Source organism: Geotrypetes seraphini, chromosome 8 (genome assembly GCF_902459505.1).
Source record: "Geotrypetes seraphini chromosome 8, aGeoSer1.1, whole genome shotgun sequence".
In the NCBI taxonomy this organism is placed as follows: Eukaryota; Metazoa; Chordata; class Amphibia; order Gymnophiona; family Dermophiidae; genus Geotrypetes; species Geotrypetes seraphini.
Window position 1 is genome coordinate 122,330,991 of NC_047091.1, and position 20,531 is coordinate 122,351,521.

A 20,531-nucleotide genomic window follows, 5' to 3' on the forward strand; every position below is an offset into this window, starting at 1 on the left:
TGCCCCTCCAATGGCCAAACGTGCTCCTTCCCACACCCCTCCTTTCACCCTTTGTCCCAGAAAGATCATGTCCCCTTACTTGTTCGAGCTGCACTCGCTCCTTCTGCCTTCAGTGACTATGGTTACAGGGATGCACAGGCAGCGTTCACACGATGCACGTGTCTGACCCACAAACCTTCCTTCCGGGTCAGCTGTATGCATCGTGTGAACACTGCCTGTGCGTCCCTGCAATGATAGCAAGAAATTGCAATGATAACCGCATATTTAATTATCTTACTAGTTATTCCCATCTTTATCATTGATAAATAAGTTAAAAAGCAGTAGTCACAGCACAGAATTCTGGGGAACCCCACTATTTACCATTCTCCATTGAGAATATTGTCCATTTAAACCTACTGTTTTCTGTCATTCAACCAATTCTTAATTCATAATAGGGCATTACCTCCTACCCCATGACTCTCTTAATTTCCTCGGAAGTCTTTCATGAGTAAATGCCTTTTGAAAGTCCAAATAAATGATATCAATGGACTCGTCTTTATCTACATGTTCATTCACCCCTTCAAAGAAATGCAGTAGATTAGTGAGGCAAGATTTCCCTTGAGTAAACTCGCTTTATTTTGGCTTGTCAATAGTGGCAAATTCTATAAATGTCTCAAGTAATACACTTAAAAGAGTTTTGATTTGTTTGTTTATTACTGTATCCAGTAGGCAAGATTTGAAACTAACACATTTACGGGATTTGAAGAGCATTCGCCAACTGAGGGCTGTAGGGGAGGACTTCAGTGGATGGGTGGGGTGTCACATGTGGGAGACTACAGCCCTAAGTTTATACAATGAGCTGGGTGGTGGACACCTGGAATGCTCTCCCGGAGGAGGTTGTTGTGCATCTAGTTTTGAACGGTGGATTCCACATCTCCTTATGAGAGGCATCGAGGGATATGGGTGACTAGAATTACGCCAGGTGTACACCTGGCTGGGCCTCCGCGTGTGCGGATTGCCGGACTTGATGGACCGAGGGTCTGATCCGGAGATGGCAGTCCTTATGTTCTTATTAAGAACAGGTTATTCTCCAGTGGTTCTTAGCTATGCTGGAATGAACTTTGCCAGCAAGCCCACCAGTCTGTTTAAGCCTATAATGATTATCAGGGTAAGCGTACACTTTTATACCAAAAGGTGACCCTTGATTTTGAGGCCGTGCCAAACTTCTGTAGGATGGCTAAGAGGTGGTTCAGTAGCAAGGGTGGGGAAATGAGGATGTTGCATATTGCATGTCTACCTTTTAAAATGTTTCCATCCTTCTGCTTCTCATGGCCTATTTTCTGTTGCAGTATCTCTCAAGTGAATAGCGAGAGCTCTGGGGTGTATTACTGCATCTTCCTCACTGACCCAGAGGTGAATGGTACCATCTATGTGTCAGGTAATTGGGGGCAGAGAAGGGAGTACTCCTAAAATAACCGTTACTGTTCCCATTTTGGTTCAATGAGAAGTGTGGCTCCAGCCCTCCTGCACTTGGACTTGTGAAACTGAGATCTCCTTGTCTGTGAGAATGGTGAAAGCAGATGTGGTACAGGAAAGCACCTTGTGTCTCTGAGATAAGTACAGGACCAGCATGTCTGACTCAGAGCTCCTATTGTATCCTGCACAAATGCTTGTGTTTTTTTTTGGGGGGGAGAATAATTTTTATTGATAAAGCAACCAATACAGATACTTGTGATGACATGCATGGAGCTGAGGTTTTTTTCTATTTTTTTTTAAGTTTTGCTTACTTGTAAGTGCAGGGAGCTTAAACAATCTAAGCCGTCTTAAATGGTTTTCTTTTTTTTTGACATCCAATTTCTTACATATGCACCTTACATCTAAAATGGCTTACACTGTTTGTTAAGCTCCATGCCCTTACATATGTTGCGTTGAACCACTGCTCTGCAGTAGTGAAAGCAGGAGGCATGAACCTATTGCCGTGCCACAAACTCCCAAAATTTTGCTGCTTTTGTCCCCTTCATTTCTAGTTCCTCCTCACGTGGTGGCATACAAGGAGACGGAGGCTGGCAATGAGGGTGATGTTGGGGTGCTGACATGCAAGTGTAATTCATACCCTCCTGTGGAACAGTGGAGCTGGTACAAGCAAAGTAGTGATGGGACCCGGGTGAGTATTTTTTTCCCTATGAATGTAAGCTATGATTCCCCTCACTTATCCTGGACCCTTGCTCCTTTCTCATTTTCACTTAAGTCTGCTTATACTTTTCATATGTTCCTTTTGGATGTCCTTATCAATATGCTGCTTCTGGGTTGTTGTTTTTTTTAAATAATTTAGAAGCAAGGGAGGAGAGCAAGTCATTTTTCCTTACTTACCAACAGCAGGAACCTAGACTGGCAGGTTTATTAGAGGCTGACCCAAGTTTGTTTCAGCTTTGGTGCCAAAACCAGCCCAGATTTTAATTCAGCAATGTGGTTTTAGCTGAAAATGCTAGTGCAGTTTTGACTGAAACTGAAACTCTACCCCTCCCCCATCCAAAACCACCACCTTCGCACTGCCTCTTGGACCCTCTGTGGGCCTCCTTTAGACCACTAAACCACATGGCTCCTAACCAGTGCTCCCTCTAAGGATTGACCAGTTGTAAGCAAATTTTTTCTAATGTGAACAAGTTCTAAAATCCAATAGATTTTCAGATTTGCAAGTATTTTTGTGAGAGACCATGTAAACTCTTTGAGCAACATACCAGGAATGTATGAGCGATTTGTTCATGTGTTCAACTTAGAAGGAACTTAGCTCCTAACCAGGGCAAGAGCGCTCGCCAGTCACTCCTGTCCACTGAAGGTTTTGACAGCTGTTTTGATAGCAGGTGCAGGAGTGACTGGTGATTGCTCTTTTCCTGGTTAGGCCATTAGACACTAATGTAGGCCTGGTAGAGGAGTAGAAGCTGACTGCAACCTGGGTTTTTTTTGTGTTTTTTTTTTTTTTTCCAGTTTCAATTGAAAACTGCAGCCAAAACAAACCAAAAACTCGTTTGGTTCACATTCACACAACTAGCCAAGAGCCACTGGGATTGTCAGAGTTTACAGTCCGTATCCCTCTGCTAAACCCACAGAGGGGCATAATCAAAAATCAGGAGCCATCCATCCACCTAAACTAGGTTAGGGGGGTGTCCAGGTGGGGTCCTGATGGTTTGATCTGGTTGGGGTTAGGGGAGGGGGTCCTGGCGGGGTGGGCGTGAACGTTTGGGGGTGGGGGTGTCGCCAAAAGGGAAGGTTTGGGGGAATCGCGGCAGGAAGGATTGGGCATCCTTCCTGCTGGGGAACATTGCGGGAAGGTTCGGGGGGTCGAGGCAGGAGAGATTAGGCATCCCTCCTGCCGGGGAAGATGGGATCAGGGGATTGTGGCGGGAGGGTTTGGGGGATTGCGGCAAGAGGGATTGGACATCCCTCCTGCTGGTGATCATTCAGAGGGGTTGCAGTGGCTTCAGCGGCAGGAGGGATTGGACATCCCTCCTGCCAGTGATCATTCAGAGGGGTTGCAGCGGCTTCAGGCATGAGGAATTGGGTATCCCTCCTGCCGCGATCATTAAGGGGGAAGGGTTGCCTGGGCCGCTGAGCTGATCGCGGCAGATGCGATCTGCTCAGCGTCCTGATCCAGAACTTATACCTGTTTTGACTTGAGTTTGTCCAGGCAACCTGGCAAACTTTTCGATTATGGCTGCTGGATGACTAAGTGTAAGTTGGCCCACTTCCCGCCTTACCCACACCGCTTAAACGCCCCTTTTCACTCTGGGTGCACAGAGCAAGGGAAAAGGCCTAAGCTGGTTTTAGATAGTCTAACCCCGTTTGATTATCGGTACTTGGACAATTTGTCTTTTTGATCATCCAAGTGCTGATTTTGGCGGGTTTTTAGACTTTTTTTTTTTTTTGATTGAGCCCCACAGTAACGAAGCCAGAATATAAGGTAAATAATGATTGTATTGTTCCTCTAAGCAAAATGGTCTCCACACGCTGAATATAAAAAACACAGTACTTTAACAGTGGCTGACTTTGTGCCTGATAGCATAACTCTACAGAGGCTAATTCCTAACGAGCTTATCTCAAATATAAAAACTTAAATTCCCGCTAAAATTTTGTATCTAAAGCATTTACAGTGGTGCCTCGCATAACGGACGCCTCGCACAGCGAACGCTGCGCACAACGAACTTTATGTCTTGATCCGTACAACGAACTTCGTTTCACACAACAAAGTCGCCCGAGCTGCATCCTTCCGCGCAGGCACTGCGCTTAACTGCCCTCTCTCCGCCTGGCTCCCTCTTGCCCCCCCCCGACTCCCCGACACGATCGGGGAGTCGGGGGGGCCAACCCGACCATGTGCCTCAGGCCCTGCCCCCAGGAGGGACCTAAGGCTCCCGGGCCTATTCTGATTGGCCCAGGCGCCTTAGGCCCCACCAGTAGGCGGAGCTTTGGGACGGATGGGCCAATCCGGCCTCATTCCGTCGATGGCTGCCTGCCGGACAGGCGGGTTTGGCTCCCGTCTGTCCGGCCAACTACAGAAAGGTACGGGGAAGGGGGTGGGGGGTGTCGTGGGGGTCGGCCAGGGGGGTCGCGGGTCGGCTGGGAGGGCGGTCGGAGGTTCTTGGGGGGGGGCGGTCGTTGGGGGGAGGGGGGTTTGCGTCGAGGGCAGGAGGGCCTGGGATCCCTCCTGCCCGTAATGTAGTGCAGGGTGGGGTTAGGGGGTCGCCGTGGCCAGGAGGACTTGGGCTCCCTCCTGGCCCGATATTGTCGGGGAGTTGGGGAATCGGCGGGGCAAGAGGGCTTGGGCTCCCTCTTGCCCCGATCGTGTCGGGGAGTCGGGGGGGCAAGAGGGCTTGGGCTCCCTCTTGCCCCGATCGTGTCGGGGAGTCGGGGGGGCAAGAGGGCTTGAGCTCCCTCTTGCCCCGATCGTGTCGGGGAGTCGGGGGGGCAAGAGGGCTTGAGCTCCCTCTTGCCCCGATCGTGTCGGGGAGTCGGGGGGCAAGAGGGCTTGAGCTCCCTCTTGCCCCGATCGTGTCGGGGGTGCCAGGGACCACACGGAGTCACCCACCGTACCACCCGATTCGGGTAAGCGCAGGTATCGGTGGGTGGCTTATTTGCGGGGGGGGTGCCTTATTTTACATTTTTTTCTAAAAAGGGGGGGCTGTCTTATTTGATGGCCCTGCCTTATCGGGGAAACACGGTAGAAAAAAAAAAAAAAATGAACAGTTAAGTCCCAGTTTTTGCCGCTGAGACTCTGCCCTCTCTCACTGTAAAATTAGACTCTACTTAGTCTGTCTTTAAATTTAAAAAATGTGTGTTGTTTTAAAAAACAATTATGTTTTTAGATGTATCTAAATAAAAATAATAACCAAAAATTTATCTTTTTTTATGTCATCTTAGCATATTTTATGCTACAGAACGAATTATTTTTTTTTACATGTATTGTTATGGGAAAACGCGTTTCACATAACGAACTTTTCGCATAACAAACTTGCTCCTGGAACGAATTAAGTTCGTTGTGTGAGGCACCACTGTATTTGGAACATGCAGCCATAGGAGTAGGGATTATATGGCAATCTTTTATAATCCCTGGTTGCGAGTCATGGCAGGAGTAATGCCTTACTTACAGTATCCATTTTGAGTGCAGAGCTGGAAAGGGCAAGAATAACTGGGGGCTGCTCCTGCCCCAACTACATTCCTAGACTAGTAGGGATTATAAAACAGGCCCAGGGAGCCTACAGGTGGATGGGAGGGAGGGGGCGGGGTCTAGGATGAGGGGAAACTCCACAATCCTATTTTTGGGTGGGGGGATTAGTGAGAGATAGGATAAAATATGAACTTTTGGCTTCCACTGAAAACACTTGGTCCTTTTTGGTTGAAACGAAAACATGGCTGAAAATTAAAATAACATTCTGGCCAAGACCGACACCAGGCAGGAAAGGGTTTAGGGCTGGTTTTGGCACCAAAACCAAAATTTGTCTGGCCTCTAAAAGGGAGGCTTTGAGTAGAGTTGCTGCTGTATGGGAGGCAGGGCCTGGCTGGCTTTAGTTTCAGCTGAAACAAAACGAAACAACAACAAAAAAAAAAAAACACCTGGTTTGAGTCTTCCTCACTGCTTCCTCCCCAGACACAAATAGTGGATGGTGTGGATAAAAACTATGTCATCAAATCCATTGGGAACAAAACAGAGCTGCGCATCAATAAGCTGGATATGGAGAAGGACCAGGGCGAGTACGTGTGCAACGGAACCAACCTCCTAGGCAGCAGTGGTGCCACTGTGAAACTGAAAGTGCGTAGCCGACTGGCTGCGCTTTGGCCATTCCTGGGCATTGTGGTTGAAGTAGTCATTCTTGTCACTATCATCTTTATCTATGAAAAGCGGAGAAAGCCAGATGAAGTCCCTGACGGTAAGACGTTGAGGTCTAGTGCTGTTAGCATTCTCTTACATCTGATAAGTGTTAATGTTTAGGTATGTGTGGTATTGTCTCCCCTTCTTATTAACTGTACTGTATATACTTGAATATAAACCAAAATTATCCCAGGACAAGCAGGTAGTCTATTCTCACATATGGGTGACGTCATCAACGGAGCCCAGATGCGGATGCCTCGCAAGCAGACTTGCTTGAAGAAACTAGAAGTTTCGAGACGACCGCACCACGCATGCGCGAGTGCCTTCCCGCCCAGCATAGGGCCGTCTCCTCAGTTTTCCGCGGAGCCGAGAAGTCCGTCTTTGACTCTTTGCATTTTAACTTTGTTATTTCGTGCCTTCTCTCAACCACGGTTTGTGTGTTTTTCTTCACGAATTGCTGTTTTTACTACTTTTATTTCTTTAAAAAAATTATTTTCTTCCGTTCAGCTACCGGGGCAGGCCGCCCAGGGGCTTCTATTTTGCGGCAGCTATTTTTTCTCTTATGTCCCAGCTAACTACGGTCTTCAAGAAGTGTAGCAAGTGCCAACGTGCGATTTCCCTTACGGACCCACACCGTTGGTGCCTTGGGCCGGACCATCAACTGAAGTCGTGCGAGACCTGTGCTACTCTTCAACCTCGAGCCCTTAAACGTCGTCATCTTTTGGTGGACAAGCTCTTTGGAATGGATTCTTCCTCCGATCCCTCGACTTCGAAGGCAGCCTCGACCTCACCTTCGACTGAGCCTCCTCCTGCTTCAACTGCTTCCACCTCAAGCCTCATCAAACCTTCATTTGCAGTGGCTCTCTCGTCAACGACTCCTGCTGTGTCTTCCCCTGTATCCTCAGGTCAGGTAACTCAGCAGAAAGTTCCAGCAGTGGTTCTTAAGGTGCCTAAAACTTCCAAGTCGAAACACATTCCCACTGCCTCTGTGGAACTTCCAGCCAAGGCAGGTGGGCCAGTTTCAGATGCGGTACCCTCCTTGCCAGCTGCTTTCCAGACCATGTTGGAGAAGCAATTCATGCAGTTTCTTAACTAATATGGGACCAAAGTTTCTCCCTCTTATTCAGCCTGGGCATTCTGCAGACTCATAAGAACATAAGCAGTGCCTCCGCCGGGTCAGACCACAGGTCCATCCCGCCCAGCAGTCCGCTCCCGCGGCGGCCCAAAACAGGTCAAGACCTATCTGAATCATCAGAAGGGGCTCCCTTGCCACCTTGGTTTCCCATTAAGTCCTGCCTTCCTATCGAAGTCCTAGCCCTCCGGTCTTGCACATGCACGACCAGGTTAGTTTATACTCATTACCTGATTTACTTCCTATACTTGTGTTACATCCCAGCTCCTCCCTCAGTATCCCACGATCCCTTTATCCCTCAGGAATCCATCCAATCCCTGTTTGAATCCTTGTACCGTATTCTGCCTGATCACTTCCTCCGGTAGCGCATTCCAAGTGTCCACGACCCTTTGGGTGAAAAAAAACTTCCTTGCATTTGTTTTGAACCTGTCTCCCTTCAGTTTCTCAGAATGTCCCCTCGTATTTGCTGTCCCCTTCAGTCTAAAGAATCTGTCCCTATCCACCTTCTCTATGCCCCTCATGATCTTGAAGGTCTCTATCATATCTCCCCTGAGCCTCCTTTTCTCCAGAGAGAAGAGCCCCAGCCTATCCAGCCTCTCGGCGTATGAGCAGTGTTCCAGCCCTCTTACCAATTTCGTTGCTCTCCTTTGGACTCTCTCAAGTACCGCCATGTCCTTCTTGAGGTGCGGTGACCAATACTGAACGCAGTATTCCAGATGTGGACGCACCATCGCTCGATACAATGGCATGATGACTTCCCGTGTTCTGGTTGCTATGCCCTTCTTTATGATGCCCAGCATCCTGTTGGCTTTTTTCGAGGCTGCTGCGCACTGTGCAGATGGCTTCAGTGATGCATCCACCAGCACACCCAAGTCTCTCTCGAGTCTGCTGTCTCCCAACAATACCCCCCCTAATTTGTAGCTGAACAACGGGTTCTTTTTCCCTATATGCATTACCTTGCATTTGTCCACGTTGAAGCGCATTTGCCATTTGTTTGCCCAGTCTTCCAGCTTGTCCAGGTCCCTTTGTAGGTCCTCACACTCATCCCTGGTCGTAACTCTGCCGCACAGTTTGGTATCGTCTGCGAATTTTATAACCTCACACTTTGCCTCCTTTTCCAGGTCATTGATGAATATGTTAAAGAGTAAAGGCCCCAGCACCGATCCCTGTGGCACCGATCCCTGTGACTCCCGTGAGGTCGAGCCACTTCCTTTGCCTCAGTCTGAGCTTCGACACTCTTTCCAGGGAGCAGAGTCTCTGCGAGTGTCTGGTCTGGCATCCAAGCACATCATGCAAGGAGCAGATTTTTTGCCAGTTCCTCGACAGGAATCCTCACACTCTAACTATGGAGCAGAGTCTTTGGGAGTATCGAGGTTCCTCCACCAAGCCTCTGGAGCTTCGCTCTACAGCCTCCAGTCCTATCCATTCATTGGTAGCATTGGCTGCTTCTGTCTCCGAGGCGAAGTCTCCTCAATCATCGAGATCTGCTTCCAAGCACCATTCTCACAGAGGATTGAGACATTCCTCGAGGCATACTTCCAGGCACAGTTCTTCTTCTAAAGAACATCCTTCTTCAACCAGGCCTCGATCTACTCCTCCTTCTACTAGACCACCTACTCCTCGATCGAGGTCTCCACTTCCAAACCTCGAGGATGTCACGGTTTCGATTGCTTCGTCCAAGTCTCCAAATTCATTTGATACTTTTCTTCTGACAGAAGCTTCAACCTCGACCCAGGCTGCTTTGACAACCTCGAATCCTTCTCGAGGCAAAGCATTAGCCGATCAGCTATCTTTTTCATCCTTTCTTCGTCAGATGGCTGTTGACCTGGATCTTCAATTAGATGCTGGTTCCAAATAATCTAAGGAGTATCTCGAAGTTATGCATCTTCCTCAACCTCTGGCAGAGTCACTTGAGCTTCCTCTTCACAAGCTCTTGTCTCAGACTTTTGCCAGATGCCTGGAGACTCCTTTTACAATTCAGCAGTTCCAAGCAAATTGGACTCTAGGTATAAAACTCTACATTGCAAAGGGTTCGACAACTCTCAGTTATCTCACCAGTCCTTGCTTGTGGAGTCATCCTTCCAAGGTTTATGCCACCGTACCACCTGGAAGAGAAGGGAAAACTATGGACAAATTGGGACGTCGCATCTATCAAAATGCTATGATGTCCTCTAAAGTCCTCAATTATAATTTTCATTTTGTTACTTATTTTGAGTTCCTCATTAAGCTTTTGCCAAAATTTTTGAGTTATTTAGACAATCAAACATTTTGAATTCCAAGAAGTCGTCACTTCTCTATCTCAGCTCAGACTACATCTCCTTCAATCATCCTATGATGCCTTTGAGTTATCTGCTAGGGCGGCTGCTTGTTCTGTAGCAATGCGCCGCCTTGCCTGGCTTCGTACTATTGACATGAATTCAAATCTTCAGGACCGTTTGGCTAATCTTCCTTGTGAAGGCAATGACCTCTTTGATGAATCCAACGATGCAGTCGCCAAGAAGCTGTCTGACCATGAAAAATCCTTTGCTTCTATAGTCAGACCTTTGCTTCTATAGCCAGCTCCTGTTAAGCCTCCACGTCCTACACCTATATATCGGAGGCGTTTTACTCCCAGGACAGCTCCTCCTAAGAAACAGCAGCCTCAGAAGCAACAAAAATCTCAGCCCTCTGCTGCACCTAAAGCTTCTCAAGCCTTTTTGACTGTTTACAACAGAGCATAACCTCCACCATTCTGCCTCTGTCTTCTCTTCTCCCTATAGGAGGTCGTCTCCATCATTTTTACCACCAATGGATGACGATTACATCTGACCTCTGGGTTCTAACCATCATCAAGGAAGGATACTCTCTTCATTTCACTCAGTTTCCACCAGAGCTTCCTCCAAGAGAGTATCCTTCCAGTCCATCCCAGACCTCCCTTCTTCTTCAGGAAGCTCAAGCTCTGCTTAGTCTCCATGCCATCGAACCAGTTCCTTTGGACCAGCAGAACAGGGGTTTTTACTCCCGTTACTTCCTTGTTCCGAAGAAGACGGGTGATCTGCAGCCCATTCTGGATCTCGGGGCTCTCAACCAATTTTTGGTTAAAGAAAAATTTTGCTTGTTGTCCCTGGCATCCCTTTATCCCCTTTTTGAGCAGAACGACTGATTATGCTTTCTGGACTCATATTCCCATCCATCCGGCCTCCCGTCAATACCTCAGATTTCGGGTGGGGAATCTGCATTATCAATACAGAGTGCTGCCCTTCGTCCTGGCTTCATCTCCCAGAGTGTTCACCAAGTGCCTAGTAGTGGTAACAGCAGCTCTACGGAACCATGGTCTTCAGGTATTTCCTTACCTCGACGACTGGCTCATCAAAGATTCAACTTATCAGGGCATTATTGTAGCGACCCAATGGACTACGTGGTTCCTACAAAGTTTGGGGTTCGAAATCAACTTTCCCAAATGCCAACTTCAGCTCTCACAGAATCTACAATTCATCGGAGCTGTTCTGGATACTGTCCAACTCAGTGCATTCCTTCCACAATAACATCTGGAAGCTCTTCTTCAACTCTGCCACACAGTGTCTTCCCACTCTTCCATCTCAGCGAGACACATGATGGTACTCCTAGGTCACATGGCCTCCACAGTACACATGACTCCTTTTGTCAGACTTCACCTCAGAATTCCTCAGTGGACCCTGGCATCTCAATGGACGCAAGTTTGCGACCCACTTTCTCGACACATATCAGTCACTCCTTCATTGGTGGATGCTCTCTTCCAATCTCTCCAGAGGCTTGCTCTTCCAATTGCACCCCCCCCATCAAAAAGTCCTAATGACAGATTCTTCGATCTACGCTTGGGGCGCTCACCTCGATGGTCTCCATACACAAGGCCACTGGACCAGAATGGATTGTCAGTGTCACGTCAATCTATTGGAACTCAGAGCGAGCCTCGAGGCTCTCAATGCTTTTTAACATCTTCACAACCAGGTAGTCCTCATTTGGATGGACAACCAAGTCGCCATGTACTATGTCAACAAACAGGGAGGGACGGGATCTGCCTCCCTTTGTCAAGAAGTTCTGATGGTTTGGGACTGGGCAATCCGCCACAACACCTTCCTCAAAGCTGTTTACATACAAGGGGCAAAAAATTGCTTGGCAGACAACTTGAGTCGTCTTCTGCAACCTCACAAATGGACACTCTATTCCTCGCCTCTTCATCAAAATTTTTTCTCAATGGGGAACGCCTCAGATAGATCTCTTTGCAGCTCCCCACAACTACAAACTGCCTCAGTTCTGCTCCAGGATATACTCTCCTCATCGCCTTGAGGCAGATGCTTTTATTCTGGAATGAATGAATCTCTTCCTCTATGCATTCCCTCCATTCCATCTCATTCTCAAGACTCTGGTCAAGTTGATCATGCCACCATGATTCTGATTGTTCCTCGGTGGCCAAGACAACCTTGGTACTCCCTTCTACTTCAATTCAGCAGCAGGGAACCATACCTTCTACCAGTTTTTCCTTCTCTGCTTACACAGAGTCAAGGTTCTCTTCTTCATCCCAACCTGCAGTCCCTACACCTGCCAGCTTGGTACCTCTCAACATGACTCCTCTTCTGTTTTTCTCAATCTGTAAGAGACGTTTTAGAGGCTTCTAGGAAGCCTACCACTAGACACTGCTATCTCCAAAAATGGACTAGATTTTCTACGTGGTGTCTTTCTCATAACAAGGAGCCTCAACATTCCTCCTTATCTGCTATTTTGGATTATCTTTTGCACTTATCCACTTCTGGCCTCAAGTCTACATCCATACGAGTCCATCTCAGTGCAATTGCAGCTTTCCATCAGCCTGTTGAAGGAAAACCACTCTCTGCTTATCCGGTGGTTTCCAGATTCAAGAAAGGACTTTTCAGTGTCAAACCTCCTCTCAAATCGCCTCCTGTGGTTTGGGACCTCAATGTTGTTCTTGCTCAATTGATGAAGCCTCCATTTGAACCAATGTCTACAGCTCATCTGAAGTATCTCACTTGGAAAGTGGTGTTTCTCTTTACCCTCACATCTGCTCACAAGGTGGTCCTTCGTACTCATCCAAAATTTCTACCTAAAGTGGTTTCAGAATTTCATCTCAACCAATCTATTGTACTTCCAGTGTTTTTTCCAAGACTTCATTCTCATCCTGTAGAATCAGCTCTTCATACTCTGGACTGTAAACTTGCTTTGGCCTTCTATTTGGAACACACCAAACCACACAGAACTGCTCCTGAACTTTTTGTCTCCTTCAATCCAAACAAGTTGGAACATCCAATTTCTAAGCGTACCATCTCCAACTGGATGGTGGCTCGTATCTCATTCTGCTATGCCCAGGCTGGACTACCCCTAACCAGTAAAGTCAGAGCCTTGCCAGCTTCAGTAGCTTTCCTCAGACCTACACCTATTGAGGAAATTTGTAAGGCTGCTACTTGGTCCTCGCTTCATACTTTCACTTCTCACTATTGTCTGGATGTTTTCTCCAGACGGGATGGACAGTTTGGCCAAACAGTATTACAAAATTTATTCTCTTAAATTGCCAACACTCCCACCATCCCATTCTGGTTAGCTTGGAGGTCACCCATATGTGAGAATAGGCTACCTGCTTGTCCTAGGATAAAGCACAGTTATTTACCGTAACAGGTGTTATCCAGGGACAGCAGGCAGCTATTCTCGCAACTCACCCACCTTCCCTGGTTGGCTTCTCTGCTAGCTATCTGAACTGAGGAGACGCGCCCTACGCTGGATGGGAAGGCACTCGCGCATGCATGGTGCGGTCATCTCGAAACTTCTAGTTTCTTCAAGCAAGTCTGCTTGCGAGGCTTCCACATTCGGGCTCCGTTGATGATGTCGCCCATATGTGAAAATAGCTGTCTGCTGTCCCTGGATAACAGTAACTGTGCTTTTTGAGGCCAAAATGAGTGTTTATATTCGAGCTCTGGCACCATCACACTCCCTTCCTGAACCCATTGTAGGCCTCAGCCGAGCCTACCTTAAGCCCTTGTGGTCCAGTGGGTGAGCCAGGACAGGAGCAATCCCTCGTCCTGTCCTGGCTGGCTGGCTATGCACCACCCTGCCTCCCTACTGAACCTGTCCCACACTTATCTTTAAAGCCCTGTGGTCCAGCAGTGAACTGGTGCAGGAACGATGCTCCAGGCCCATGCACTCTCCCTATTGGAAATGGCTGCTACAATTTCTTGGGCTCTATTCGCGTCGACCTTTTTACCCCTTGGTGGGGGGGGGGGGGGGGTTACCTCCGGTTTATATTTGAGTCCAAATGGTAAATGATGGCTACACGTCATTTGGGCTGTAAGATTAGCACGTGCTTAAGACACTCTGGGGGTCTTGGCAGACAGTTTTGTGGGTTCTGAAATTTTTTATTTTTTTTTTAAATTCAATAGTATTATCCCAGGACAAGCAGGCAGCATATTCTCAATATATGGGTGACATCATCCACGGAGCCCTGATGTGGATAGCCTTGCAAGCAGACTTGCTTGAAAAACTTTTAGAAAGTTTGCAACAGCCGAACCGCGAATGCCTTCCTGCCCGCCGTAGGGCGCACATCTCCTCAACGTCTCAGTTCTAAGTTTTCTGCGGAGCTGAGAAGCACTTGTTTCAAGGCTCTGCGCAAGTGTTAGCTCTACTCGTGCCTTCTGTCACTGCGGCTCGTGTATTTTCTTTACAGAGTCGCTGTGTTTATCTGCGCGTTTGTTTAAAAAAAAAAAAGAGTTTTCTTTGTTTTTTTGATCGTGTCACAGTGGGGCATCTTCCATGGCCTCAGCCTGCTGGCTTTGATTTAGTCATGGCCGTCTTTCATTCCATGTCCCGGATGGTCACATGGTTCAAAAAGTGTAGCCGGTGTCAACGCGTGATCTCCATCACTGACCCACACAAGTGGTGTGTTTAGGACCTGATCATCGTCCAGAGTCATGTGCCCGCTGTGCTACACTTCAAAATCGAACTCTTAAACATCATCGAGTCCAGATTGAAAAATATTCTGGGGAATGGCCCCTATTTCAGCCCCGACCTTAACCTCGATTCCAGCAAAGTCTTCTACGGGTCAAAAACCTCCCATCTCGACCTCGCTCAAACCTTCCTCAATGGGGAAGTCTTCATCTTTGGGAATCAGCTAAATCTTCTCCTGAGGCTCCGTTATCCTCAGTGTCTCTATCAGGTAAGATAACTAAGCCAACCCCTCCGGACATGCCACCATTAGATCAGGTGGGTCCGAGGCTATCCAGGAAACGTGTCTCAAAATCGAGGCAACACTCTTCCTCGATCGTCTTCCTTGGAGTCCATAGCCACACCAATTGTACCAGATCCAGTGGTCTCGGTGCTGGCTTTGCAGAATATGTTGGAAACTATTCTGCATCAGGAGTTTGATAACATGCATACCAAATTGACTCCTGCTTCTACCTTGTTTCCTGCAGTCCAGCCTGAGCACTCAGCAGTATTACAAGGAGTTGAGTCCGTGAGAGTGCTTCGAGCTCAACCTAGCCACTCTATTCAAGGAGTCGAGCCCTTCTGAGTGCCTTGAGATACCTCCTATACAAGGAGCTGAATCCTTATTAGTATCTTGACATCGATCTCCGACTTCCTGTCCCATCTCTCAACATAAGGCATTGCCTTCTTCGAGGCACAGGGTGAGGATGCCTCTTTGAGGCTGGATTCATCTTGATCACGGACCATAATTCGAGGCATAGCTCTTCACCACATCATTTGTAGAGGCATTAGAGTCCCAGGTCCTCATCTCGAGACAGGCCTTATTTATTGAAGCATTGAGACTCTTCAAGACCACCAACTCCTTTGTCGAGGAGATCTGTTGTGGAGCCTCACCATTCTCGTCAGTCGAGTTCTTCTGTAAGTTTTTCTTCACCAGCTGGTTCTTCTAAACAACAACGTTATGCTTCCTCGACTCATTCCAGAAGTGGGCTTTCATCTGCATCTTTGCCTATGGATTCAGATCTCAGGTATCAATACTCCAGAGAGGTTTCACCTTCGTTCTCTGCTGTGAAAGGTACCTCGAGGGGTTCTCATACACCTTCTCCTCAATGGGGTCATACCTCTTCAGATCCAGTGTCCTTTTCCAAATTTCTATCCCAAATGAGTAGAGATCTTAACATTACTTTGGAATCTGACTCAAAATACTCTAAGGAGTATTTGGAAGAACTAGGTATGTCTCATCCTCCTAGGGAGTCTCTCAAATTACCCATGAATGGCATTCTTTCTTAAACCTTCAAAATAAATCTTGATACACCATATTCCATTCCTGCTGTGCCAGCAAAGATGGAATCTCGATATAGGATGGTTCCTTGTAAAGGATTTGAGAAGTCTCAACTCTCACATCAATCTCTTCTAGCTGAATCCTCTTTGAAATGATTTAATTCTGCAAAAGTTTATGCCACAGTCCCTCCTGGTCAAGAGGGAAGAACTATAGACAAGTTTGGCCGTTGGTTGTATCAAAATTCGATGATGACAAACTGCATTTGAACTATAACTTTGTCTTTACTTCTTACTGAAACATTTGGTCAATGCCATGCCTAATTTTTTCAAGTATCTCCCTCAACATCGACTTCCAGAATTTCAACACATGCATCACACTCTGGGTCAACTTTGCATGCATATGGTTCAAGCTGCATATGATGCATTTGAAATGTCCTCTAGAGTCACTGCGTTCTTGGTGGCGATACGCCGTCTAGCCTGGCTCCGCACCGTAGACATGGTTCCGAATTTACAGGATTGACAGGCCAACATCCCATGTCAGGGCAATGAGTTGTTCGATGACTCTATTGAGGCAGCTACAAAGCACTTATCTGAGCATGATAAGCCAATTGCCTACATAGTCAGGCCAAAGCCCAAGCCTTCCGCTGTTAAGGGTAGTAGGCCTACTCCATCTTACCAGAGATGTTATCCTCAAAAGTCAGCATCTTATTCAAGGCTGCCTCCTAAAAAACAACAGCAACAGCAGCAAAAACTTCAGACACCAGCTGCACCCAAGGCCTCTCAGTCTTTTTGACCATCTAACACAGAGCATAACCTCAGTCATTCTGCCTCTGTCCTTTCCTCTCCCTATTGGGAGTCGTCTCCATCATTTTTTACCAATGATGGAGCTCATTACAACCGACCTTAATTAAAAACAGATTGGATACGATTCTGGATGACGAAAGTCTGAGGGATCCCCATCAGCATGGATTTACGAAGGGAAGGTCTTGTCAATCCAATCTGATAAGCTTCTTTGACTGGGTAACGAAAAAACTGGATGGGGAAGAGTCCCTGGATATTGTGTATTTAGACTTCAGTAAAGCTTTTGATTGTGTCCCATACCGTAGGTTATTAAAAAGATGAATACGATGGAACTAAGAGAAACATTGACTGCATGGGTTAAAGACTGGCTTAGTGGTAGACTTCAAAGGGTGATGGTAAATGGTACTCCCTCAGAAACGTCGGACGTGACCAGTGGAGTGCCGCAGGGCTCGGCCTTGGGTCCGATACTATTTAATTTCTTTGTAAGGGATCTGCCTCAGGGACTTTGTGGTAAAATTACATTATTTGCCGATGATGCTAAGCTATGCAACGTTGTGGGCAGCGCAACCATGCCCAACACTATGAGGCAGGACCTACATTTACTGGAACAATGGTCTAATACTTGGCAGCTGAGTTTTAATGCCAAAAAGTGTAACGTTATGCACCTTGGTAGAGGTAACCACTGCAGAATATACACCCTGAATGGTGAAAACTTAACAAGAATGGTCACAGAACAGGACCTGGGTGTAATCATTAGTGAAGATATGAAAACTGCCAATCAGGTGGAGAAAGCTTCAGCCAAGGCTAGACAAATGCTGAGTTGCATCCGAAGAAGTGTTATAAGCCAAAAGCCTGAAGTTATAATGCCGTTGTACAGGTCCATGGTGAGACCTCATCTAGAGTACTGTGTTTAGTTTTGGAGGCCACATTATCAAAAGGATGTGAAGAGAATGAAGTCAGTTCAGCAAATGGCCACCAAGATGGTCTCAGGACTTAAACATAGAATATGAAGGCAGAAAAGGGCTGTAGCCCATCAAGTCTGCCCACGCTAATGACCCACCCCCAGACTTCACCCCGCTAGAGATCCCACATACATTTCCCATTTTTTTTTAAAATTGAGCACGCTGCTGGCGTTAATCACCTGCAATGGAAGTTCATTTCAATGATCGACCACCCTTTCGGTGAAGAAATACTTCCTGGCGTCGCCATGAAATTGCCCACCTTTGATTTTCAGCGGATGACCTCTTGTGGTCGAAGGTCCTTTAAGAAAGAAGATATCGTCTTCCACCTCGATGCGGCCCGTGATATATTTAAACGTCTCCCATATGAAGAACGTCTAAGCAGGCTGCAGTTATATTCTCTCGAAGAACGCAGAGAGAGGGGAGACATGATAGAGACATTCAAATATCTCAAGGGCCATATTGAGGTGGAGGAAGATATCTTTTTCCTTACGGGTCCCACAGCAACAAGAGGGCATCCGCTCAAACTCTAGGGTGAGAGATTTCATGGTGACATCAGAAAATACTTCTTTACAGAAAGGGTGGTTGATCGATGGAATGGTCTTTCACATCAGGTAGTTGAGGCAAGTAATGCGCTCGACTTCAAGGGATGATGGGATAAACATGCGGGTTCGCTCCGGGGAAATGCTTAGAAGGAAGGTTCTTGTTGAGGGAGGGTTCTTTGAGTGGGCAGACTTGTTGGGCTGACGGTCCTTTTCTGCCGTCATACTCTTTCTATGACCTCTGGGTCCTCACTATCATCAGGGAGGGCTACTCTCTTCACTTCATCTAGGTTCCACCAGATCTTCCCCCAAGTGAGTATCCTTCCAATCTATCTCAGACTACCCTTCTTCAAGAAGCTCAAGCTCTGCTTCGTCTCCGAGCCATCGAGGAAGTTCCCAAACTTCCTTATCCTGAAGAAGACGGGAGATCTGTGACCTATTTTGGATCTCGGAGCTCTCAACAAATTTCTTGTCGGAGAAAAATTTCAGATGCTGTCTCTAGCATCCTTGTATCCCCTTCTAGATCACAACAATTGGTTATGCTCTATGGATCTCAGAGAGGCTTATACTCTCATCCCCATTCATCCAGCCTCTTGCAAGTTACTCAGATTTCGGGTGGGAAATCATCATTTTCAGTACAGAGTGCTACCCTTCGGCCTGGCATCATCTCCCAGAATTTTCACCAAGTGCCTGGTGGTAGTAGCAGCAGCTTTGCACAGCCATGGTCTTCAGGTTTTCCCGTACCTGGACAATTGGCTCATCAAAGATGCAACATCTCAGGGGGTTATTGTAGCGACCCAACGGACAATTTGGTTCCTCCAAAGTTTGGGGTTTGAAATAAACTTTCCAAAATCCCAGCTACAGCCCTCTCAGACCCTACAGTTCATTGGAGCTGTACTGGACACTGAAACTCAGAGCGTTCCTTCCTCAACAAGGTCAGGATGCTCTCATTCAACTTTGTCAAAAAGTGTCATCCCTCACTGCACTCTCAGCGAGACACATGATGGTTCTGTTAGGTCACATGGCCTCTACAGTTCACGTGACTCCTTTTGCCAGACTTCACCTCAGAATTCCTCAGTGGACCCTGACATCTCAGTGGGCGCAGGCTTTCTACCCATTCTCAGCACATTACAGTAACTCCTTCGTTGACAGTCTCTCCACTGTTGGATGCTCTCTTCCAATCTCTCCAGAGGTTTACTGTTTCAAACACCCCCCCTCATCAGAAGGTCCTCACGACAGATTCCTCGACCTACGTTTGGGGGGCTCATCTCAATGGTCTCCATACTCAAGGGCATTAGTCCAGCACAGATTGTCAGTGTCGCATAAATCTTTTGGAACTCGGAGCGATCTTTAATGCTCTCAAAGCTTTTCAGCATCTTCTTCTCAATCAAGTAGCCGTGTATTACGTCAACAAGCAGGGAGGAACAGGATCTCTCCCTCTTTGCCAGGAAGCTCAGAAGGTTTGGAATTGAGCAATTCTTCACAACATCTTTCTGAAAGCGGTCTACATTCAAAGAGAGAAAAACTGTCTGGCAGATAAATTGAGTCGTTTTCTGCAACCTTATGAATGGACACTCAATTCGCCATCTCTCCATCACATTTTTTCTCAGTGGGGAACTCCTCACATAGATCTCTTTGCGTCTCCCCACAACAACAAACTGCCTCAGTTCTGGTCCAGGATATACTCTCCTCACTGTCTGGAGGCAGATGCTTTTCTTCCGGAATGGACGAATCAGTTTCTGTATGCATTTCCTCCATTTCCTCTCTTTTTCAAGATACTCGTCAAACTCAAATACGAACATGCCACCATGATTCTCATAGCTCCTCGATGGCCCAGACAACTATGGTTCTCCCTTCTACTTCAGCTCAGCAACAGGGAGCCACTACTTCTACCAGTTTTTCCCTCTCTGCTTACACAGAGTCGGGGGTCTCTGTTTCATCCCTACCTGCAGTCTCTACACCTGACAGCTTGGTACCTTTCAATGTAACAGCCAATTTCCAGTTCTCTCAATCTGTCAAGGACATTTTAGAGGCTTCTAGGAAGCCTATCACTAGACAATGTTACAAAAGAAATGGACTAGATTTTCTGCTTGGTGCACCATTCATCACAAGGAGTCTCAATCTTCTTCCTTGTCTTCAGTTTTGGATTACCTGTTGCATTTATCTCAATCAGGCCTCAAATCAACATCCATGCGAGTCCATCTCAGTGCAATTGCTGTTTTCCATCAGCCTATAGAAGGGAAACCCCTCTCTGCTCATCCTGTGGTTTCCAGACTTATGAAAGGACTTTTCAATGTCAAGCCACCTCTCAAACTGCCTCCAGTGGTTTGGGATCTCAATGTTGTTCTTGCTCAGTTGATGAAGCTTCTATTTGAACCGATGTTTTTGGCTCATCTGAAATATCTTACTTGGAAAGTGGTTTTTCTCATTGCTCTCATGCCTGCTCGCAGGGTCAGTGAGCTGCAAGCTTTAGTAGCGGACCCACCTTTCACAGTATTCCATCATGACAAGGTGGTCCTCCGTACTCTTCC

General features: G+C 47.1%; 1 protein-coding gene across 1 annotated transcript in view; it reads left to right on the plus strand.

Annotated features, from left to right (window-relative positions):
• BSG (basigin (Ok blood group)) overlaps positions 1 to 20,531 on the plus strand; it is a 43,484-nt gene that overhangs the window by 19,708 nt on the left and 3,245 nt on the right. Inside the window, 3 exon segments of the mRNA XM_033955991.1 lie at positions 1,329 to 1,417; positions 2,007 to 2,143; positions 6,119 to 6,398. Coding sequence (XP_033811882.1) covers positions 1,329 to 1,417; positions 2,007 to 2,143; positions 6,119 to 6,398 — 506 coding nt within the window.